This window comes from Rana temporaria, chromosome 1, assembly GCF_905171775.1.
Source record: "Rana temporaria chromosome 1, aRanTem1.1, whole genome shotgun sequence".
Classification (NCBI taxonomy): Eukaryota; Metazoa; Chordata; class Amphibia; order Anura; family Ranidae; genus Rana; species Rana temporaria.
Genome location: NC_053489.1, coordinates 139,959,238 through 139,985,144, shown reverse-complemented (window position 1 = coordinate 139,985,144; position 25,907 = coordinate 139,959,238). Strand labels below are relative to the sequence as shown.

The following is a 25,907-nucleotide window of genomic DNA, read 5'->3' as shown; positions in this document are numbered from 1 at the left end:
GAATCTGATGGATCTGTGCATAGTAACCAATCAGCGTCTAGGTTTTTATTGTTAAAACTTAAATGAGTTAGAATCCGAATGGTTACTGTGCACAGCTGCACCAGATTCTCTACCAGTAAATCTTCCCCATAGTCTGCAAACAACACAGAGAAAATACATCTTGCGGTCCAACTCTGCTCCTCACCTTTCTCCCGACTCTGAGATATATATTTTTCCTTTAAGGCCTCATTCACAAACGGCAAGATTTCTCTGGCTGGAGGTCACAGGCGTTGGCATAAAGCTGTCTGTACAAATCAATGACAGTCTGACACACTCCACCGCGATTGTATAAATTTACCAGTACACCTGAGCAGTGACATGTGAACAGGGACGGGTGAGCAGTTCTGGACAGTTTACATCCAGGTCTTCTCATCTATCCCTGTGTGGATGTAAGTGCTCAGATGTGCATACATACAGCTGTGGTGCCCGTCAATGACTTGGACAGACAGCCTGCAGCTATATGCAAACACCTGTGACTCCCGGGTGTAGAAATCACGCTTCTTGGTGTTAGAGCTGGGCGATTGTGGCCCCCCCAAAAAAATCTGCAATTTAAAAAAAAAAAAAAAACTTGATTCACGATAAAATTTATTTTTTTCTGATGGACATCGCGTCGGTCCCAAGTTTTTAGGCTTCGGCCTAGTCCACTGTGATCCTGGGAAACTAGGCGGAAGCCGCGGCCTCACCTAAAAAATCCTGTCCGCAGCTCGTGCCGGTCCTGGGAAAAGGCCGCGAGCGGCGTCCGGCCTCTTCCCAGAATTGCGGCGAGCTGCGGGCAGGATTTTTTAGGCGAGGCCGCGGCTTCGGCCTAGTCCGCGGAGCGCCGGTCCTATGGAAAAAAAAACGATTTGGTCAAAATCTGAATAAATTTGCCCTTGCAACTCGATTCAAAATGATTTTTTCCCCAGCCTTACTTGGTGTTCTGTATGGCCCTCTGTAGCCATGTGAATGAGGCACAAAAAAGGCATAGTAAGCATGTCTATACAGTGTTTAAGGCTGGATTCACACCTATGCGTTTTTAGCGCTTTTTGCAGATTTGCACTACAGTCCATTTAACATGGTTTCCTATGGAGCACATTCTGCAATGCAAATCTGCAAAAAGCACTAACAATGCATAGGTGTGAATCCAGCCTAAAGTCCTGTTCATTTTTATGCATTTTTGGTGTAGGTAAATGCATGCATTCCATGTACAGTGATCTATGCCGCTGTAGTGGCACAGTTCTGACCCCGGCATTTTCTTCTTGCAGCTTTATTAGTGCCATGGACTGCGCTGTGGGGTTGATTTACTAAAAGTGGAGAATGCAAAATCTGGTGCAGCTTACAAGGTCATTTAGAGTGAGGTGCTGTGCTCACAGTCTGACAGTCATCTGATTGTGACACAATGTCAGGCGTCTGATAACAGCAGTCTTGGCGGTTTACATTAACACAGGCAGAAAAGGAATATGGAGCTGGCGACCTTCTGAAAATGCCAGTCGTCTGTTTTTTTGTCTGGCTTTAACAGCCCCAAAACAAGCATGAAACAAATGCAAGTCAGAATCCTGATCTCAGTGACTCAGGCTGGGTTCACACTAGTGCGAATTGGATGTGGGTTTTTTCCGCATCTAATTCGCTTGATGGGAGATTGTGACCGACTCTCTGTGAAGCTGGTTCACATATCTCTGGGGTGCCTGTGGAGTGGCTCGCAAAGGAGTCCTGTGCTTCTTTGACTCCATTTCAGGGTCGAATTCAGGCCAAAATTTTACTCTGAAATGGAGAACAGGGACGCACTGGATCCCCTGCTGCAAGCCGCATCTGTCAGCAGTGTGAACCCAGCCTTAGGAGACAGCGCTTTTGCCTTGCAGCACTGGGGTTCTTGGTTTGAATGCCAACCAGGACACTCTCTGCATTGAGTTTGCATGTTCTATCAGTGCTTGCTTGAGTTTTGTCCCGCACTCCAAAAAGACATGCTGGAAAGTTCATTGATCCTGTTCATCTGTCCAAAACTGGCCATAGCATGGCGTTGTGGTGAGCATGCTAAAGATGGCTGTCCCAATAGTACAAAGCACTATATAAATTCAGAATATACTTCTTTCAGGTCAGTGATACAACATATTAAAGCCAAATCACAAGCAAAACAGCCAGGCAATTAGCATTCTCAGAAGGATAGACCAGCCATGACATATTCCTCTCATGACAGGTTTCTTTTAGGCGTCAATCTTGATAAAAACCTTAGAACGGGAAAATATTTTGATGGCCTCCTCAAGTTCGGAAAGTTTTTTGTCCAGCTCTGTGCGCCGGTTCTGGATGCTGAAGGTATCTGCCCGGACTGGGAGCATCAGCAGCTCTTTGGTCAGCTGGGCCTGAGTCTCCTTCAGTTTATTGAGGGTCTCCAGCCTTTCTTGCTCTGGCATCTTGGTGTGACCAGGGGGCATAGAAGGATCAGGGGTCTGCTTCTTCATCTCCTCCTTGTCTTTACGCCACTGCTCCTTCAGATCCAGAAGATACTGGGGAACGTGCCCCTTCTGCTTGAAGTCGTACTCACTCTGCTGCCGATGTTTGTCCTCCAGCACTTCATTTAAGGATTGCATGGACCGGGAGCGCCTGATCTGCACCTTCTTAGCGCTCCTAGCATTGTGGGCCACAAAGTCAATGCTGGAGCCATGCACTTCCATAGCGTCCCTGGGACTGGGAGGCCGGCTAGGTCCTGGTGAGCTAGGTCTCTTGGGCGGTAACCCAGAACCACAGCGGGAATGGGATTTGAGGAAGCTGGCGGGACCGCTGTTGAGAGGTGGCGGCGGTAGAGGCTCTTGAAGCTTAGCTTTCACCTTGGACTCAACGTTCTCATATTTATTGGACTTCCAGAGAGCTTTGACCGGTTTGGGTGCCCCCTGTTCCCGGTCGATCTCCTTCTCCCGGAAGCGCTTCTGGATCTCCTTCATCCTGCGTACGTTCTCCTTACCGTGGTCCTTGCTTTTCCGGGGAGGCGAGGACTGCTGCTGGCCATGCAGGGAGATGCCCTCCAGTCTTAGCAGGACCCCCACGTTTCCACTCTGGCCCCGATCCAGGATTTCCCGGGCGTTGGGGCGGATTCTGGGTGCAGGTTGGGCAGGCCGGGCAGTGTAACATTTTGGGTACAAGGTGGGGTCTGGAGCCAGGGGGCCAGATAGGAAATCCAGCTTGAGTTGGGTGCCTTCCAGCCTCCCCCGGGCCGTCTCGGGTCGCCTGTAGCAGTCTGGGAAGAGAGTGGGATCTGGGGGGATAGGACCAGAGATCCTGGAGGCTCCTTCACACATATCGCCGCTCTGATCCCTCCTCCGAAATACACCGAGACACTGACTCTTCTACCTCCGCCCGATCTACGGGATGATTTTTCCACCGTCCGCTGAACTCTGACCTCACTGTCACAACTACCGAGTACAGTTATCACGCCACGCTCATCTCCATGGAGACCGCCACTTCCGCTTCCGCCGCGGGGGGTCTCGGGAGTTGTAGTTTTCTAGATGTGAGCCGAGTTCCATTCCAACTCGCCGAAATCTTGAACCACTTCACCTCCGGTTTGAGATTTTAGCACTAATTGGAGGTTGACACAAGTTGGAGTTTTCGGCGGTAGCGTTATATACACTACCGCCGAAAACTCCAACTCGTGTCAACCTCCAATTAGTGCTAAAATCTCAAACCGGAAGTGAAGTGGAAAGGTGTTTCGTCAGATTTTGTAACGGAAGTGACGTTCCGTCACGGCCATCTTGGTACACCCCACAGTGGGCCGCAGTAAGGATACAGTGAAAAGGCGGTGGAATGTGACACTACAGCGGCAAGCGGACATCTTTTTACACCCACCGAAGTCTTGCTTTTCACACTTATTTTTACCAATAAACTGTAAAGCTTATATAGTGAAATACAGTATTTAGAAATCCCTCAGACTGTTTTGATGTTGAATTTTCGAAGCAGTGGTGTTCTATCAGATTAGCAAACCTGTGAGATCAGCAGGCTTGCCGCTGCTTTTAAAATTCAACATCAAAACAGTCAGATGGATTTCTAAATACTGTATTTCACTATATAAGCTCAGTTTACTGTTAAAAATAAGTGTGAACTGCAAGACTTCAGTTGGTGTAAAAAGATGTTTGCTTGCTGCCTTCTCACTATCCTTACTGCGGCCGACTGTGGGGTGTACCAAGATGGCCGTGACAGAACGTCACTTCTGTTACAAAATCTGACGGGTCCCTTGATCTGATGAAGCTAGATGATTTCGCTGTTTTAACAGAACAGCGGGTATGAAGGAAAAAAAAGCTGTCGCCGCCTTCGCCTTGGAAAAACATCAAAATCATCAAGTACAGCACTTTATATACGCTCCTGGGGCTCAGCTCGTATGAATCTCCAATTATTGCTGAAATCTCTAGCTGGAAGTGGGTTGGCTGGAGATTCCGGCGAGTCGGAGTTCTCAGCAGAACACCCTCACTACTACTAGTGTTGTATAAAATCATTTTCTCTCAGCAGCTCCATCTCCGTTACCAGACGCTGCACCATTTCTGTCTATAATAATATTAGGAGTCATTACACCCAGCTCTGTAACAGGAGCATGCCTATGGAGGGCTGGCTCTGATGTCCTCAGGACTGGAGCTAGAGCCTGGTCTGTGCATTGTAATAAAAAGACTGATTTATATTAAATCTATTTCCATTTCATTCATTTATTGAGTCTGGTGGGGAGAGCAGTACTGTGGGGGGTATGGCCTTGGGAGGAGGAGTGGAGCATTTCTGCTTCTATTGTGTACACTGACCTGTGAGCTATATACTACAGACCCCTGTACTTTGTAGATTGCATACTACTGACCCCTGCACTCTGTACATTACACTACTGACCCCTGTACTCTGTGGATTACACATACCTGACCCCTGTACTCTGTGGATTACACATACCTGACCCCTGTACTCTGTGGATTACACATACCTGACCCCTGCACTCTGTACATTACACTACTGACCCCTGTACTCTGGATTACACATTCCTGACCCCTGTACTCTATGCATTACACACTACTGACCCCTGCACTCTGTACATTACACTACTGACCCCTGTACCCTGTAGATTACACATTTCTGACCCCTGTATATTACACACTACTGACACCTGCGCTCTGTACATTACACTACTGACCCCTGCACTCTGTGGATTACACATTCCTGACCCCTGTACTCTGTACATTACACACTACTGACCCCTGCACTCTGTACATTAAACTACTGACCCCTGTACTCTGGATTACACATTCCTGACCCCTGTACTCTATGCATTACACACTACTGACCCCTGCACTCTGTACATTACACTACTGACCCCTGTACCCTGTAGATTACACATTTCTGACCCCTGTATATTACACACTACTGACACCTGCGCTCTGTACATTACACTACTGACCCCTGCACTCTGTGGATTACACATTCCTGACCCCTGTACTCTGTACATTACACACTACTGACCCCTGCACTCTGTACATTAAACTACTGACCCCTGTACTCTGGATTACACATTCCTGACACCTGTACTCTATGCATTACACACTACTGACCCCTGCACTCTGTACATTACACTACTGACCCCTGTACCCTGTAGATTACACATTTCTGACCCCTGTATATTACACACTACTGACACCTGCACTCTGTACATTACACTACTGACCCCTGCACTCTGTGGATTACACATTCCTGACCCCTGTACTCTGTACATTACACACTACTGACCCCTGCACTCTGTACATTAAACTACTGACCCCTGTACTCTGGATTACACATTCCTGACACCTGTACTCTATGCATTACACACTACTGACCCCTGCACTCTGTACATTACACTACTGACCCCTGCACTCTGTGGATTACACATACCTGACCCCTGTACTCTGTACATTACACACTACTGACCCCTGCACTCTATACATTACACTACTGATCCCTGCACTCTGTACATTACACACTACTGACCCCTGCTCTCTGTACATTACACATACCTGATCTCTGTACTCTGTGCATTACATTACTGACCCCTGCAATCTGTACATTACACACTACTGACCCCCGTACTCTGTGCATTAGACACTACTGATCACTGTACTCTGTGCATTGCACACTACTGGCCCCTACACTCTGTACATTACACTACTGACCCATGTACTCCGCACACTACTGACCCCTGCACTCTGTACATTACACCACTGACCCATGTACTCCGCACACTACTGACCCCTGCACTCTGTACATCACACGCTACTGACCCTGTACTCTGTACATTACACATTCCTGACCCCTGTACTCTGTGCATTACATTACTGACCCCTGCAATCTGTACATTACACACTACTGACCCCCGTACTCTGTGCATTAGACACTACTGATCACTGTACTCTGTGCATTGCACACTACTGGCCCCTACACTCTGTACATTACACTACTGACCCATGTACTCCGCACACTACTGACCCCTGCACTCTGTACATTACACCACTGACCCATGTACTCCGCACACTACTGACCCCTGCACTCTGTACATCACACGCTACTGACCCTGTACTCTGTACATTACACATTCCTGACCCCTGTACTCTGTGCATTACATTACTGACCCCTGCAATCTGTACATTACACACTACTGACCCCCGTACTCTGTGCATTAGACACTACTGATCACTGTACTCTGTGCATTGCACACTACTGGCCCCTACACTCTGTACATTACACTACTGACCCATGTACTCCACACTCTGTACATTACACACTACTGACCCCTTCACTCTGTACATCGCAGGCTACTGACCCTGTACTCTGTACATTACACATTCCTGACCCCAGTACTCTGTACATTACACTCCTGACCCCTGTATTCTATACGTTTTACACTACTGACCCCCTTTTGTATCTATATCTGCTGCAGGTTTATCTTCAAACCACACCCATATGGTCATGCTTTGTTTTTTGCTGGTCACTTTTGACTGTTTAGTGCATAGCATACCACATTTCCACCTTTAACAATTGTTTTCTGTATATACAGTATAATAATATTATAATAATGATACTATTCAAACAAATAATTAGTGGAAAAAAAACAGTTAATACTGTTGAAAATCCCACAAGATCTCAATTCAAACAATTATAGCTTTATCCAAAATGACAAATGATACCCTCATTGGTAGATTCAGATTTATCCAGCCTTTCCAATCATAGAGTTTTCAATTTGAGCTTAAAATGTGGCATAACACTATCAGCAGGAAATTCTTGTTAAATGCATTGGAAGTGCTATTGAATTTAGACATCTGCAAGTACCCATCTTTATCTGGGCTGGCGGGTGGAATAAAGTGCCACCTTCTATTATTCTGTTCCCCTTGTAAGATTTATTGGGATTTCTCAGTTTGTTGCTGCCATCAAGTGGTCACTTATAAAAAATGTTTAAAGAAAAAGAGACATGGAGGACTAGGAATCATTGAATGGCATATGAACCTTCTGGGTGCTCAGTCAGGCTGGCAAGGTATATTTGTTTAAACTGTAGTAGGGACATCATATGCCGCCTACTGCTTTACCTTAATTCTTTCGGCACTCAGTTTTTTTTAATATAGTGGTGCAGCTGCTGAATTTTGGACATTTACTATAAACATATCATTTGAAATATAAATTGCACTCCAGTCTGTTTCATCAGATATGTGACTTTACTTGTCATCCTCCACTAAGTTAAAGCTGAAGTCCAGGATAAGCAAATATTACCCAAATACAGGAGATATTCTTATGTGTATTCGTACTTGACACTTGGGGGTTGATCTACTTAAAGTGGTTGTAAACCCTGATGCCGCGTACACACGACCGTTTTTCGGGTTGTAAAAAATGACGTTTTTAAGGGTCTAGAAAAAAGGGCCAGATTCACATAGAAATGCGTTACGCTGCGGCGGCGTAACGTATCCCATTTACGTTACACCGCCGCAAGTTTACAGCGTAAGTGCTTGATTCACAAAGCACTTACCTGTAAACTTGCGGCGACGTAACGTAAATCCGCCCGGCGCAAGCCCGCCTAATTCAAATGGGGCGGGGGCCATTTAAATTAGGCGCGTTCCCGCGCTGAACGTACTGCGCATGCTCCGTCCCTAAAATTACCCGACGTGCATTGCGCTAAATGACGTCGCAAGGACGTCATTGGTTTCGACGTTAACGTAAATGGCATCCAGCGCCATTCACGGACGACTTACGCAAACAATGTGAAATTAAAAAATTTGATGCGGGAACGACGGCCATACTTAACATTGGTTAGACCACCTAGAGGGCATGCTTAGTTTTACGCGACGCATCTCTACGCAAACGACGTAAATTTAGATCGACGGGCAAAGCGGACGTTCGTGAATCGGCGTAACTAGTCATTTGCATATTCTACGCCGACCGCAATGGAATCGCCACCTAGCGGCCGGCCTAGAATTGCAGCCTAAGATCCGACGGTGTAACACAGTTACACCTGTCGGATCTTAGGGCTATCTATGCGTAACCTGATTCTATGAATCAGCCGCATAGATACAACAATCGTATCTCAGAGATACGATGGCGTATCAGGAGATACGCCGTCGTATCTCTTTTGTGAATCTGGCCCGAAGTTTTTTTCAATCCGATCATTAAAACGGCCTTGCCCACACACGATCGTGAAAAAAAAAATGCTCTAGCAAAGCGCGGTGACGTACAACGGCACTATAAAGGGGAAGTTCCATGCGGATGGCGCCACCCTTTGGGCAGCTTCTGCTGATTTCGTGTTAGTAAAAGACGATTCACGCTTTTCAGTCTGTTACAGCGTTATGAATGTGCTTTCTCCATTACGAATGGTAGTTTTACCAGAACGAGCGCTCCCATCTCATAACTTCTTCTGAGCATGAGCGTTTTTTTCACGTCGTTAAAGCCCACACACGACCATTTTTTACGGCGTAAAAAACGACAACGCTAAAAACGACGTGAAAAATTAGAAATGTTAGAAATTTTTAATGGCCACTTTTTACATCGTGAAAAATGCTCTGGAGCCCACACACGATCTTTTTTAATGACATTAAAAAAAACGTAATTTTTTACAACCCGAAAAACGGTCGGGTGTACGTGGCATTACAGACCACTTTATGCTAGCGGTAAGCCTATAATAAGGCTTACCTGTAGCTACCCAGGATATCTCCTAAACCTGTACGGTTTAGGAGATATCCCCTGGGGCTACACATATGTGCAGTACGCTTCAGCCCATGTGTCGTTACCTGCGTCTCCCGCGCACATGTGTGGGAGTGGTGTCATCGTGTTTCTGGCCAATCATAGTGCTGGAGCTTGCGATATCCGGAAGTCACTCCTGTGAGAGATGTCGCCGCCGGTGGGAGGGACTAGGACCGCTGCGGGGGCTTTGATGTAAGGTAAGTAATCATAATGAGCTAGTATGTTATGCATACTAGTGCATTATGCCTTTGTCTTGCAGGTTTTTTTTTTTCAGAGGGTTTACAACCACTTTAAACTGGAGAGTGCAAAATCTGGTGCAGCTCTGCACAGAAACCAACCAGCTTCCAGTTTTGCAAGCTGAAGTTAGAAGATAATTGGCTACAATATAGAGATACACCAGATTTCACACTCTCCAATTTTAGTAAAACTTTATAAAACATTAATTGCACAAATGTAGAATGTCAGAAGCATTTGTCAAACTTAAATGGGTTGTAAAGGTACATTTTATGCATTAAGATGAAAAAACATCCAAGCATTAGCGCCCCCCCCAAACCCACGTTTACTTACCTGACCCCTTTGAAAGTCCCGCGCCGTGAACGCGCTGGCTTCTCGGTCGGCTTCTCGGATCATTCATTGGTTGATTGAAAGCAGTGCAGCCATTTGGAGGTCACCATTAGGCCTTTGGAGGTCAGGGATGCCGCTACATATGTGTTACTAGGTCATAAACTGGTAAATGGCATTGTGATTCTAATTTTAATTAAATTGTTTTCTTACTTGTTTTTATGTCTCCTTTTAATGTCCCTCGTAAGTTTCCGTACCTCTTCTTTGCCCATTTATATCTGTTTATTTGGTACAAGCAGTGCACATTAGCTGTGGCCATGTGCATTTCTCTATGCACACTACACATCCCATAGTTCACAGTCTCCAGTCCATCTTGGGACAGTGGCGGCTGGTACTCCATCGGTCAGGGGGGGTGGCAACCAAACAAACCCGACACATCCAACCCTCCCAGTTGCTCCAGCCTGCCACCCCACACAACCCCCCCTCCCCCAGGTCGTCGGCACCTACCACATCCAGTCTGCGGCTGCGGCTTCCCCCCTCTGTCTCCTTCATGTCCCAGCGGTCGCTGCTTCTCCTCCCGGCCAAGCGAATCTTCCAGAATCTTGCATTTCACACTTATTTTTTAACAGTAAACTAAATTCAGTATTTTCAAATACCTCAGATTGTTTTGATGTTGATTTTTTAAAGCAGCAGTGTTCTGTCAGATTAGCAAACCTGTGAGATTAGCATGTTTGCCACTGCTTTTAAAATTCAACATCTAAACAGTCAGACAGGTTTTTAAATACTGTATTGAACGATATAAGCTGAGTTTACTGTTAAAAAAATAAGTGTATACATTTGCAAGACTCCGGTGGGTGTAATAAGATATCCGTTTGCTGCCTTCTCATTGCATCCTTACTGTGGACGAGTGCGGGGTTTAGCAAGATGGCGGCGATGGAACATCACTCCCGTTACAAATTCTGACGGGTCGCCCAATCTGATGAAACACCAATGGGGTCTTAGGACTCCCAGCCAACTGGGTCTCAGGACCCGCTTCCTGATTGGCCAGGAGGAGAAACAGAAAGACATTAGCGAGTATTATCCAGCCTGCATTACAGTACATTACATTAGCGAGTATCCATCCCGCAACCTGTACATATCTCCCTCTCTTCTGCCCACTCAATATTACTCCACTTATCACCTCCTGCTCATTCTAAGCCCACACAGTATAACCACTTCCACTCCACTACAGCATCTGCCCTCCTATAAATCCCACTCCCACCTTAACACCCTCACCCTCCTACTACTCCTAATGTCTGGGAACATCGCACCAAACGGTGGCCCTCCCACACCCAATTCCCACCCCCTGTCTACCTCCTTCACAAGTAGTTGTAACTCCCAACTTCTCATCCAAATTCCCCTGATTTCACAAGTCAGCCCCCCCACTTTCATGTGCCCTCTGGAATGCCCGCTCAGTCTTCAACAAACTAGCTTCTGTGAATGACTTTTTCCTCTCCAAATCCCTTAATCTATTTGCTATTACCGAAACCTGGCTCCAGGAATTCGACACTACCTCTCCAGCTACCCTGTCCACAGTGGCCTCCTCTGGACTCACACCACCAGACCTAGTCGATGAAAAGGAGGTGGTGTCGGACTTCTCCCCTCCTCACAATGCACCTTCCAGGTTCTTCCCACATCTCCATATCTTTCCCCCTGCTCTTTCGAAATGCACTGCATTCGTCTTTTCTCTCCAGTTTGTCTGAGGGTCGCAGTCATTTATCGGCCTCCTGTCACACTTTTTTGGATGACTTCTCTGCATGGCTACCCTATTTTCTCTCCTCTGAAGTGCCTGCCATCATCTTAGGTGATTTTAACATTCCAATCAATGTTAATACTACAATCACTTCTCAACTACTCAACCTCACCTCCTCTTTTAACCTACCACAATGGACACAAACCACCACTCACTCCAACAGTAATACGCTTGACCTTGTATTCTTCCATCGCTGCACTCCCTGCAACCTCTCCAACACCCCCTTTCCTCTCTCTGATCAAAACCTTATCCGTTTCACACTCTCCTTGTCTCTTACATCCCATGCGGCCAACCCACAAACCACTACCCGCAGAAACATTCACAACCTCAACCCTTCCCCTTTTCACTCTGCTACTGATGGCCTTTACGAGAAAATCGCACCCCTGTCCTGCCCAGATCTAACCACTTCCATCTACAACAACACTCTGTCATCCTCCCTAGATATACTTGCTCCTCTTTCTACACGCAGAACCAGGCCCCATCTGCCACAACCCTGACAAACAGACGACACCAGAAGTCTCAATAGACGCAGCCGTGCTCTTGAGCGAGCATGACGTAAATCTAAATCCCTGCAAGACTTTGCCCTCTACAAATCTGCCCTTCTCAAATACAACTCCTGCCTCCACACTGCTAAACAAACCTTCTACAACACTCTCATTAAAACCCTCTTATCCAAACCCTGTCAACTCTTTTCTACCCTTAATTCCTTACTTCACCCTCCACTGCCCCCACCCACCAACTTGTTTACCGCTCAACAGATTGCCAACCATTTCAAAAGCAAAATCGACACAATTCTCAAGGAGATATCCAGCATTCAACTTCCACCCCTACCCAGCACATCAGGTCCAACACCACACTCAATACTTTCCTCCTTCTGCCCAGTTACCACCGTCAAAGTTGATAAACTCCATTCCATGGCCCACCTCACTACCTGTCCCCTGGACCCTTCACAGTTGCTGCGACCACCTTCCCGCTCTATCCTAAACTCCCTAACCTACATCTTCAACCTCTCCCTCTCCTCCGGCACCTTTCCTTCCCCGCTCAAACATGCACTGGTTATCCCCATACTTAAAAAACCCTCACTAGACCCTACCTGTTTTAATAACTTAAGACCCATCTCCCTGCTCCCGTTTGCCTCCAAGCTCATCGAGCGCCTTGTCCATGACCGAATGAGTCGCTACCTCACGGACAACAACCTTCTTGACCCCCTACAGTCCAGCTTCCGCCCCCCCAACATTCTACTGAAACTGCCCTACTAAAACTCACCAATGATCTACTAACTGCTAAAACCAATGGCCATTACTCCATACTCATACTTTTAGACCTCTCTGCTGCCTTCGACACAGTTGACCACCTGCTCCTCTTCAGCAAACTACACTCCCTTGGCCTCCGTGATTCTGCTTTATCCTGGTTCTCCTCCTACCTATCTCAGCGCAATTTCAGTGTCACTTACAACTCCATCTCCTCCGCTACTCTTTCTGCTGGGGTACCCCAAGGCTCCATCCTTGGGCCCCTCCTCTTCTCGCTCTATACCTCTTCCCTGGGCCAGTTGATAACCTCCCATGGCTTCCAATACCACCTCAACTCACCCCCTTGATCTGATCACGGATCTCAAACTTACTGAATGACATATCGGTATGGATGTCACACCACTTCCTCAAACTCAATCTTTCTAAAACTTAGCTTGTTATATTTCCTCCTTCCTGGTCCCCCCCATGACTTTACCATTAAGATCAACAACACAACCATTGGTCCCTCCACACATGCCAGGGTGCTGGGTGTAATCCTTGACTCTGACCTCTCCCTCAGCCCCCACATCCAATCACTGGCTAAATCCTGCCATCTTAACCTCTGCAACATCGCAAAAATTTGACCCTTCCTGACTAATGACACCACAAAGCAACCTATTTACTCCTTGATTATTTCCTGCCTCGACTTCTGCAACTCTGTCCTTAATGACCTACCCTTACGCAGGCTATCCCCCCTTCAGTCTATTTTGAATTCTGCTGCTAGACTAATACACCTCAGTAACCAATCCATGACTGGTTCTCTTCTTTGCCAATTTCTTCACTGACTTCCCCTACCCCACAACATACACGGCCATTCACAACATCGCCCCCATCTACATCACCAACCTCATCTGCAGATATTGCCCAAATCATCCCCTCCGCTCCTCCCAGGACCTCCTGCTCTCTAGCTCCCTTGTTACCTCCTCCCATGCTCGCCTTCAGGACTTCTCCAGAGCCTCTCCCATCCTCTGGAACGCCATGCCCCGGTATGTTTAATCAGCCACTAACCTCTCTACCTTTAGGAGATCCCTAAAACATTTTTTATCCAGGGAAGCCTATCCCACACCCACCTAACCACTGTCCCTGAGCCACCCCCATCAAATCATTCTCCGCAGCTATTACCTTTTGTACTACCATCCCCTCCCTTTAGAATGTAAGTTCTATGAGCAGGGCCCTCCTGTACCTTCTGTATTGAACTGTACTGTCCCCCCTCTACATTGTAAAGCGCTGTGTAAAATGTTGGCGCTATATAAATCGTGTATAATAATAATAATAATATAATAATCTCACACAACTGAATGGGCTCAGGGCGCAGTGCTCTACACCCCAAGCCCACCCCTTTTTGAAGCCAATTTGAGAATCAGTATCTAATGAAGCTCTAATAAAAAAATTGGAGGAGGCTGAGAGCATTAGAAGGTAATTGTTCTAATTAAGAAGACATACCTGAATATCATTTTTTTTTTACTTAGTGTCACTTTAAAGTAAAGCAGCTTGCAATCCTTTTGATTTAATTGAGTGTTCATACAATGAGATGCTATCCATGTGTGTTAAAGAACTGAGAAGTCTGCTATGCAAGTATCAGTAGTCAGTTATACCTTCTCCTGTATATTTCAGAGACCACAAAAGGCTTATCGAATTGTCTGATGTTAAATAACCATTAAATTAGTAATCAATCACAGAGCAGTCATGTTGGCCTGTAGAATAATATACTGCGGAAATCAATGTCTGAAATTAACTAGTCGCTGAGGTAATTTACAGAACACAAAGTACTTTCTGTTCTTTCTTACAGAGAAAAAGGACAATAGTTCCTTATTCCCATTAAACCAGTAATTGTGTATGGCTGCTAGACTAAGAAAATTATATATTCTCACCCACCCCATTATAGTATGACCCCAGTGTGACCTTACTCTCCTCCTCTATACTCCTGTATAGACTATTTTCCTGTTAGACCTCATTCATTTGAACACTGAGATCCATACACACTGAACAGGCCATTTTTTTAATGCAGCTTGTGATGCCTGTAGGCAGGTGCAGTCTATTTTCTCCACCGCAGGTGTCATTCATGAGCAGTGGCAGTGGAGGTGGAGGAGGAGGTCAAAAGGAACCTTGTTTCTCTATGGTTTACTCAGTCACAGACATGCAGCATCCAATGCTGGAACCCCATGTGCCTTTGGTGACCATCTTAGGTTAGGCAGAGTCTATTTAAAACTCTGGCTTCTGGGTCTAGCACACATTTTGCAAGTGGCTAAAGTAGGGAAAGGTCACCTATCTGTCAGGGACAGTGTTTAGCATCTGAGAAAGGTTCCAGAGGAGTAGGGAAAGTGCAGGGACATGCCACCCTTCCGGAAACCTCCTCATTTGGGTACAGACCCGTCAGGCCGAATTCTTCTCCCCGAGACAGATGCTGTCGGCTTCCCTAAGACTACCATCTTCTGTCACATCGCTATTTCATCTTGTGAGTGTTCCTGGGAAGGTTGCCTTTCCGCCGAGCCTGTTATGTATTGCTGAACTTACATTACCCTTCATTCCTGATTTTACACTTGAGTGTTTTCTGCTCTCACTTGGTGGCAGTCAGCAGGATAAGTCTATTTTTGCAAGCGGGTGTGGATGGAGGAGCGGGAACCATCATGGCATGATTAGGAGCAGACTTGGCCCTAGTACCTATGTTTACCAGGTCCAATATCTCCCTAGATTAGTGGGAGGAGAGACTGGAGAGTGCTGCGTGCCTGTATCAGGTTCCCGCCAGGCCGATTGCGGAGCTAGCTATCAACTCCTTGGAATATGACGCCCACTAAGTGTTATTGGTACTACCAGAAGAGCATACTAGCATAAAATAAAATTGTGGCACTCCTGGAGGGCCTGTTCAGAGAGAATGTGATATTTCTGAAGTTAAGGCAGAGGTTCTTTATCTGAAGGCCACAAGCTGATGAAAGCCACCCCCACTTCGCGGTAGCACTTCAGAACCAATGGAAGCGCCTAGAGAAGAAGGATGTACTGTATGTGGCTGTGCTGATATAACCACCTCAGACCATCTACCGAGGGATCAGTTTGTGGTGGGCATTAAGGTCTGGGCAGTAAGGCGAGCCCTACAGGAGTGGATCTAAGTGCAATCCACCATGTCATTAGACGATACTGTAGTGAACACAGTTGCGTGAAAAATAGGACAATGGAAAAGCAAGTTTGATGGTGACTAAAAGGCATGAACCATTACACCTGAAAGAGAAGGCCTTGGTTCTGTCTCCCCTGTCAGCCATACAGACGACTTTAACCACTTCCCATCCTGCGCATAGTCATATGACGGCCGATAGGTGGCTCTGCATCCCGAACAGCCATCATATGACATCCTCGGCTTTCCAGCCACTAGGGGGCGTGCGCCTGCCGTGTCACTCGGAAGCCGATGTGCGTGACTGGAGGCCGCGATGACCGCCAAGAACTCGCGATTGATGTTCGCAGAGAAGGGACGTGGATCTGTGTGTGTAAACACATACACAGATCCACGTCCTGTCAGGGGAGAGGAGACCGATCGTGTGTTCCTTGTATATAGGAACACCGATCGGTCATCTCCCCAGTCAGTCCCCTCCCCCCACAGTTAGAATCACTCCCTAGGTAACACATTTACCCCTTGATCGCCCCCCAGTGTTAACCCCTTCCCTGCCCCGTGACAATAATACAGGAATCAGTGCCTATTTATAGCACTGATCGCTGTTTAATTGTCAATGGTCCCAAAATAGTGTCAAAACTGTCTGATCTGTCCGCCGCAATCCCACAGTCCTGACAAAAATCGCTGATCGTCGCCATTACTAGTAAAAGAAATAATAATAAAAATGCCACAAATCTATCCCTTATTTTGTAGGTGCTATAACTTTTGCACAAACCAATCAATATATGCTTATTGCAAATTGTTTTACCAAAAATATAGAAGAATACATATCAGTCTAAACTGAGGAGGAATTATTATAATTTTTTTTAAATTGGGATACTTATTATAGAAAAAAGTAAAAAATATTGGCCCTGATTCACAGACAGCGGCGCACATTTATGCCGACGTAGCGTATCTGCTGTACGCTACGCTGACGCAGCGCAGAGAGGCAAGCATGGAATTCACAAAGCCAATGCTGCCTAAACTGCGCTGGGTTTCGAAGGCGTAAGTCGGAATAGGTGGAAGTGGGCGTGAGCCATGCAAACCCATGCAAATGAGGCGTGACCCCATGCAAATGATGGTTTGAGAGCCAAACAAGTACGTTGAACGAACTGCGCATGCGTCGTGTCGTAGACGCATCCCCGTGCACATGCTCATAACCACGTCGGAACAACTACCTAAGATACGCCGGATCACTGCCTACGCCATGAACGTAATCTACGTCCATCCAGACACACGTCCAATGTAAACTACGTAAAAAACGCCGGCTTCTGTTCCCTGATGCAGACCTTTACATGTCTGCTGCTGAGTTACACATCCTTTATGGGGCTTAACTTTACACCGGACGTACAACTTACGCACACCTCTCGTAGCCTGCGTCGGGCAGGCGCAGGTTTGTGAATCGCCGTATTTTCCTCATTTGCATATTTGAATGGCTAATCAATGGCAGCGCCACCATGCGGCCAGCGTAAATGTGCGCCCACCCTACGCTGGCGTAGGCAAGTTACGTTGGTGGAATTAAGCCTGTTTTTAGGCATATCTTAGTTTGTGGGTACGGCGCACAGATACGGCGGCGCATATTTGCACTTACGCGGCGTATCTGGAGATACGTCGGCGCAAGTTCTTTGTGAACTTTTTTTGTTTATAGCGCAAGAAATAAAAACCGCAGAAGTGATCAAATACCACCAAAAGAAACTCTATTTCCTTGAAACAAGACATGTCCATATTCAAGCAGGATTCAGCCAATCACAATCACTAAAGCAGTCCATAGAGGGCGCACAGGTGCCGCCTCCCCTATCCATGCATCCGGCCCCTGATCTACATATCAGTGGCACCGGACCATAGGTTTCAATGCAGTGGGGGTGTTTTTTTGAAGCACCTGATTAGAGCCAGAGGCTCTAAAAAGCTTAAAAAAAGGGTTGCCTCGAAGCGTAGAGCATTGTGCTCCGAGTCCACCCAGTTGTGTGACCATAGCAAATACATTTTTGCTATTTACACACTAAAGTTCCTCCCAATTGGCCAATGCGTCAGGCGATCCTTAGCGGAAGAGGAGGCACACAGCAGGGAAAGCTGGAGGAGTGGACACCGGAGCCACGGCAGCCGCTGCCCACACTCCAGGAGAGTAGAAGAGGACACCACAGCCCTGTGGGTAAGTGCTGGATCGCACGGGGGGGGGGGGCGTTGTGATTTCAGGGCCATGCTACGTCACGGGGGAGGTTCTTTATTTTCTGCCCCCCAAAAGAAGAACCCACCAGCCGCCACTGCTTTAAAGGCATGAATCCATTGTGGGCAAACCCGGGGGAGAACTGGAAGTGCTGGCAGTGTGGCCACTTTGGACATGTATAGCCAAGAACTGTGATTGGCCTAGTACAAGGGTACCAGCAGGCCACGGTTAAAGTAGTGGCTCCAAGGGCAGAGGGATGACCCCTGGGACCATCAGTCCCATTAGATCAGAGGCCATGGTCTTACAGAGTCCAGCAGTGAACGCTCTAGTCAAAGGGCAAGAGGTCCCTTGCCTGATCAGCACGGGATCTGAGGCCATTGTCATAAAATACGAGTTCTATGCCCAGCGATTTGGGACAAGTTGGACCCTTCTTGACTGTCACTTAAGGAGGCCAATAACTTGCCCATCCTGGTGGAAAGTGTTACCTGGGTGAAAATCTAGATAGATAACCAGGTTGTGGAGTGAGTATGGGTTATTGTGACCTGCAGCCTAGTAAGTTCAGCAGTGCCTATTGTCTTAGGCAGGTGCATATTGGAAACAGCCTGAACAAGTGTTTTTTTCTGTACACCCCCCTAGCACAAGTTACTCCTGGCACCTCTCCAATAGGTAGTCTGGTCTTTGCCCATTAGGGCTCATTAGGGAGCCTGCGATTCTATGTGGACTACCACAAGCTTAATGCTTGCACCCACCAGGATGCCTGCTTATTACCCAGGGTGGAGGAGTCACTCATGGCACTGGGAAAAGCCAAGTATTCCTCCACCCTTGATCTGGTGAGCGGCTACTGGCAAGTCCCAGTGGGGGACCAAGACAATGAAAAGACTGCCTTTATCACACCTGTGGGACTGTTTGAATTTAATTAAGTAATGCTCCCAGTAGGTTCCAGCACTTGATGGAGAGATGCCTGGCAACTTTGAGACTGTGTTAGTCTACCTGGAAGATAAAAAAAAAATCCAAAACCTTTAAGGACTATGTCCAACACCTGGACTGAGTGTTCACCTGCCTAGCACAGTGTGGATTTAAGCTCAAGCCCAGTAAGTTCCGCTTCATGAGTCAGAAGATCCAGTACTTGGGGCACATCGTGGAGGCCAGGGTGGGGGGTCTCCCTGGACCCAGCCAAAGTTTGGGCTGTACAGGATTGGCATCCACCAAAGACTGTCACTGAGTTGCTCTCTTTCCTGGGGCTGATGTGATATAATCGGTGGTTCATACTCAAGTTCTCACAAATTGACACCCCTCTCACACAGCTACTGAGCTGCCATACTACCCAATAGTAATGGGGACTGTCACCCTCAATTCAGTTCCAATGGCAAAAATCCCAACAGGACTTTGAAGCTCTCAAACAAAAGCTAACATCAACACTCATACTGGCATATGCGGGCTACTCAAAACCCTTTCCGGCTGTTCTGGCTCAGGAGCAGGACGAGTGTGAGAGCGAAATCGCCTATGAGAGCTGTGGTCCTCGGCCCACCAAGAGGAATCCCTAGAACTATGGCTCCTCCATACTGGAGTTGCTGGCCCTAGTGTGAACCATACTGAAAAGTTCTCAGAATACCTTACAGGGGTCAAAATAGAGGTTTTCATGGACAACAACCCGTTTGCCTATCTAGAGACAGATAAACTAGGGGCTTTGGAGCAAAGGTGGGTTGCCCAACTAGCATGATTCAAATACAAGTTTTGCCACAACCCAGGAAGACTTAAGGGACATGCGGATGCCCTATCGGGTAGAACGTCCAGGGGAGGACGTACATCCAGCCAAGAGGATGTGGAGGTAGCGCCTATCTTCTTTATGGCAGCCTTCTTATGCTACCTCGAGGAGCAGGCCACAGCGCTCCAGGCAGGACCCACAAGAATTTGCTCTGATCCAACAAAAAGACCCTAATCTAATGCAGGTGATAAGATGGTGAAGATTGTCCTGGCAGACCTTCCTGGAATGACAGAGACTGTCCAACACAGTGTGGGTGATCCTGGGACAGTGGGATTGGGTCAAAAGCAAAACAGTGTGCTATACCGTTGGGCTCAGATTCCTACTAAACAGCGAGCAATAGTGCAAATGTTTGTCCCCCAGTTGCACATTCTTCAAATCTGTCTAGTGCTGCATGCTGTAAGTGGGCACTTCTGAGCCAACCTAGGCCTTGGTCCAAAGATACTTCTATGGGGTCCAGAAGGCTTGTCGGGAACGTGAATCCAGTTCTTTGCATTAATCCCCTCCCTTATGGCCATTACCACCTCAGAGCCCTTGGAGCTGGTCCCAATAGACTTCCTGACAATCTCCAGCTTATTGTAAGGGTGTCGCTGTGCCCTGGTCTTTGTTGACCACTGCACTATGTTCGTGGTGGTGGTTCCAACAAAGAACCAGACAGCCCTGGCCTAGGCTAAACTGTTTTGGGAACATGTTCTGGTATTAAACTTCTTTAGGGGGAACGAAAAACTGCATGGGGCCCCCCCTCAAAATCCATACCAGACCCTTATCCAAGCAAACATCCCAGCAGGTCAGGAAAGGGGGTGAGGAAGAGCGAGCGCCCCCCCTCTTGAACCGTACCAGGCCGCATGCCTTCAACATGGAGGGGTGGGTGCTTTGGGGTCCGGAGCTGTGCACCCCCACCAAAAAGCACTTTGTCCCCATGTTGATAAAGACAAGGGCCTCTTCCTTGTCCTTATCAACCTGTTGGTTGTCGGGGTCTGCGGGCGGGAGGCTTATCGGAATCTGGAAGCCCCCTTTAACAAGGGGGCTCCCAGACCCCAGACCCCCACCCTATGTGAATGAGTATGGGGTACAGTGTTCCCCTACCCATTAACCTAAAAAAAGTGTCAAAAAATAAAACGCAGTACACAGGTTTTTAAAGTAATTTATTAAGGCAGCTCCGGGGTCTCTTGCAACTTCTTCCCCCTCTCCAAGTCTTCTCCCTCTTCTGGCAACGTCTTCTGCATCCTCCGCTGATGTCTTCTGCCTCTTCCGGTTCTTCTCCCCTCTCCAGGTCTTCCCTGCTCTCCGCTGATGTCTTCTAGCCCTCTCCAGTTCTTCTCCCTCTGTCCGCTGTCTTCTGCCTGTGCTGGGTTTTCTCCACTGTCTTCTCGCTCTCCACACTAAAAGATTTATTAGAGAGTCGTGGTAGGAGCGCCAGCAACAGACCACGGAGGGAGCTGATAGCTGACCTGCTGGAGCTGGACGAAATGGATGGATCTAAGGAAGGAACTGAGCCCCTTGCACCGGTCAGCGAGGAAGATGTAATTACTGGGATTGTACAGCGGAGATTATCCTTGTATCCAGAAACGTCCGTGGAACTAATCAACCAGCTGTTCCGGGAAGCAAGGGAAGAGATACAAACTAAGAGGGGACAAGAACTGGAACTGGTAAGAGTGAGACAGCCCATTACACATGCAGTTCCTACCCCCCCACCCGCGGCTACAGGAAAGAAAATACCGTTCTCTGCATTTAAAGCTTTTGTAGAAAGTGAGGAGGAAATCGATGGATATTTGGCGGATTTTGAGAGGCAGTGCTCACTACACCAGGTACCACCAGACCAATGGGTCACTATTTTGTCGGGGAAATTGTCGGGCAAAGCCAATGAAGCCTTTCGGGCTCTCGCCCCAGAGGATATTTTACAATATCAGCAAGTTAAAAAGGCGCTGCTAACCCGATATGCCGTAACGCCAGAAGCCTACCGCCGGCGCTTCCGGGAGTCCAAGAAGAAGGCTGTGGACTCCCACATGGAATGGGCCAACCAGTTACAAAGGGTGGCATCCCTTTGGGTCCAAGGGTGCAAGGCCAACACCGGGGAGGAAGTATTGCAGCTGTTCCTAATGGAACATTTTCTCCAAGACCTGGCCGCAGACATACAAGACTGGGTACGAGATCACTGTCCCGCTAACTTAAACGAGGCGGCTCGGCTAGCAGATGAGTACGCGGAGACAAGGAAAGTAAGCCAGGGTACTACGCGGCTGGCTCAGAAGGTAGAACCGCGTACTCCAACCGTCACCCCACGCCCAGAGTTTCGGGCTCCAGTCCCACCACGTCCTCAGGGGCCTAGCAACTACCCCCGGGATTCGCCTAGGGTGACGTGCCATCACTGCACCGACACGGGACATATTGCTCGTTATTGCCCCTTGAGAGCTACAAATAACAACTGGAGACGCACAACACCCAACACAGAGGTCACTCCATCACGTCCCTCTGCGGCCCACTGCCTGGAGACCGAGGGGGGCCCTGAGGAATGTCTGGGAATTTGGTATGAGGCAGACCCAATACAAGCGGCCTCTCTGGATAACCGTCAGCATCACCGTCAGGAGGTACGGGTGAATGGACAAGTAGCACAAGGCCTAAGAGATTCCGGGACTACTATCACTCTGATTCAAAAACATCTGGTAAAGCCAGAGAACGTGTCCACTCGCACAGTTGCCGTCCGGGTCGCAGGGGGTGCTGTATTTCACGTACCCACCGCCCGGGTGCACTTAGACTGGGGAGCCGGGTCAGGAAAGACCACAGTTGGTATCATGGACAACCTACCTGCCGAGGTGGTGCTGGGCAACGACATTGGCCCTCTGACTTCGGCTTATTTACCTACACCTGCTGCTGCTTGTCCCGTGACCACCCGCGTTGCTGGAATCAACTCGCTTGGTGCTGAGACCCGGGTAAGACTACCTTCCCCCACATGTACTGTAGATCCGGCACAATATCACAGTCTAAAATGGGAATGTGACAAGTTGGCCAGTGAGAAATCAGAGATGCAACGACACTATGTCATGTATTATTAGATGTCCCGTGGCTTGAACATTGAAATGCACAAACAGGCGGAAATTGTCAAAAGATTAAATGGAATTTGCATCCAGGTGGTGCCGTATCTGTCCCAAGAGCATCAGCAACAGGTTTTGGGAGCCATTGAGAGAGCAAAGCAAGTGACTGTTCCAGAATTGAATTCCATTATTCACCTTCACCATCAGCTACCGACCTGGTAAGCCAATGGGAAGGCCGACGGACTGTCCAGGCAAACTGAACTTTTACCTTAACAGCAGACCGGACATCCCCAAGTTGACCCGAAAAGGATCAATCCGGGTCTGCCGGAGTGTTCCACAAAAGGGGAGTAGTGTAACGGACCTATGAACTATTCTGCCTACAGAGGACTGCATGACTGGTTACTGAGCTCAAAGGGTTAATTGTAGAGGGACTTTTTCACTGCTAAATGCTAATTGATGCTCTGTTGTGTATTACCAGTTAACAGCCTCTTGCCAGGTGTATGCTAACGTGATGATCTGTGAGTGTATATTGTTCTAAAGGTTAATTGAATTCTATTGAGAAAGGAATGTGCCCGGCCAGGTCATGTTAAGTAGATCTCGGTGCCGGAACGTCTAGAGACTGATTGATTCAAGGAGATCATTGTGTTTGAGTTCTGGTAATGAAGAAATGTTTATAATTAGCTCAAAGAAGGTGATTGAAGCTTCCCCACGGTGTGATGTGTGGGTGGGGACAGTTTGATTGTTCATGTGCCTTGAATACTGTATAAAATCTCAGAGTGAACCATTAAAAATCAGTCCTGCTTGACTCTGCAAACGTAGCCCGTCTCGTTTCTTGAAAGGGCGTTCGATGGGATATACCGGCGGTACCTGCATATCGCAGCTTGCCAGGGAAAAGGACTTCTCCAACGGCTGAGACCCTCTCACTACATGGGTAGCCGTTACAATAACCATCAGTGGTGTCACTCGCTATGGTAGGGTAGTGCAGACTACACCTGGGGGACAACCACCAAAGAGGTGACACCCACCCTCCGAGCCGCATATCCTATCCACTGGTTGTGTCACCAGTGCCAAAGAGGCCGCCCCCACGCTGTCAGGATGGGCTAGATGGAATGTGATAGGCCAGCACCATCCACGTGACAGCGCTGACCAATCAGAATCACTTTACAGATTGGTGATTAAGCCACAGGGTTTTCAAATCCCTGGAATTGTGAAGTGGCATCCTGACAGTGGGAGTGATGGGAAAGTCCTGATCCCCCTACCCTCCATCATCCAGGATATGAGTATGGGGAGGATTTAGCTCCTCTTACATTGACACCCAGCTCTTCCTTTAGGGGGGACTATATTCCCCACACTGACCATGGCTGATGCTATATCCAGCTCTCTCATCCAACAGGAGAGACAAGCCAGGGAACCCGACAGCGATGGGGTGTGTCAGGAAATGCCTTACAGAAGGAAACTTGCTGCTGGTACATGTCTGCCAACACAAATGCCTGTGCGCGTGTGCGCACAAGTTTTGGCACCAGATGTCCTATTTAAACTGGGCTTGTAAATAGAATCAGTGCTGTCTGATCTGCAGCTTCCTGTGACCCCTGCTATCTGTAACCTACTTTGAGATCCTGTTTCTGTGTTCCGACCCCACTTGGCTTTGACTATTCTTGCCTGCTGCCTGTACACAACCCCGGCTTGTCCCTGAATTTAATTCTGCCTGCTCCTCTTGTTACCACACTGTCTGCCTGTTGCCAACCAAGCTTGTACCTGACCTGCCTCTGCCACTGCACCTGTCCGGTTTAACCTGTATGTGTCTGTGCCTATCTGTGCTCCAAATCCCTCAGGACTGATCCGCTGTACATTGCCTGCTGTGCTGACCCAGCTCCTCTACTGCCTGCTGTGCTGACACAGCTCCTCTACTGCTTCCTGTACTGACATCTCATCCCACCAGTCCTCATTCCTGTGGCATCAGGAACTTCGGAGCAACTCTCCTGACTACCTAGCTGCCAGGCACTCATACCATTCTATACTCTCAGGTCCCCTGTCTGCTCTATCAGGGGCGGCAAGTCAGATACGTAAGGGAGGCCTTCCTCTGCATTACTGGGCTCATCCATAAGGTACATGGAAACGTGACAGGGTATGTACCTCCAAGAGATGCACCAGTCCCAGCAAGGACAATCTGACACCATTTTTTACCGCACCAAGTGACACCAACCCTAGTGATGCCACTGTACAGTAGAGTATGTACATGTAGCACCCTGATGTTTAGGCAGGGTTTCTAGTAAATTTGCTCACCAGGTATGGTTGCCTTGGCCAATTGATAGGAGATCAGTTGATTCCATCCTATTCTGGAATTGCTGCACTTCTCTCTTCTGTCACTAGATGGCTGGGTATCTGGGGGCATTAGATAAGACAAGGGCATTGCAAGGACAGATTATGAATAGATGGGGTATCTCAGCAGCCATTAATCAGTCTCTATCTTATGGCTGGCTGCTGGGAGGGCATATAGGCTGGGTTCATACTGGTACGACAAACGCTCCATCTTTGGGAGCTCATGTCGCATGACGTGTGCAAATCAATGTTTCCCTATGAGAGCCGTCTTTACTGGTCCGACTTTAAAAATGCTCCCTGCACTACTTTGGTCCGACTTTTATGCTACTTCAGCCCATTGAATATCACTGAAGTCAGATCAAAGTCGGATCACCGTCTTAACCACTTGCCGTCGCCGCACCGTCATTTTACGTCCACAAGGTGGCTCTCCTAGGCGAGACCACGTAAATGGACGTCCTACCCTTTAGCCGCCACTAGGGGCGCACGCGCGCCGCCGGAGGCGCGCGCGCGCCCCCCGCTCGCCCCCGACTCCCGTGCGTGTGCCCGGCGGGCGCGATCGCCGCCGGGCACACGCGATCGCTCGGTACAGAGCGGGGAACGGGAGCTGTGTGTGTAAACACACAG

At 48.0% G+C, this 25,907-nt stretch overlaps 1 protein-coding gene across 1 annotated transcript; it reads right to left on the bottom strand.

Moving 5' to 3' along the window:
• Window positions 1-1,134: 1,134 nt before the first annotated feature.
• ENKD1 (enkurin domain containing 1) lies at window positions 1,135-3,517 on the bottom strand. The gene has a single exon (XM_040343441.1). It carries the CDS (start codon window positions 3,306-3,308, stop codon window positions 2,220-2,222), a length of 1,089 nt encoding a protein of 362 aa, XP_040199375.1. The 5' UTR covers window positions 3,309-3,517; the 3' UTR covers window positions 1,135-2,219.
• Between the last annotated feature and the right edge of the window lie 22,390 nt (window positions 3,518-25,907).

Excerpts from the sequence above, each read along its gene's own strand:
- ENKD1 (XM_040343441.1), bottom strand. The coding sequence starts at position 3,308 with ATGTGTGAAGGAGCCTCCAGGATCTCTGGTCCTATCCCCCCAGATCCC.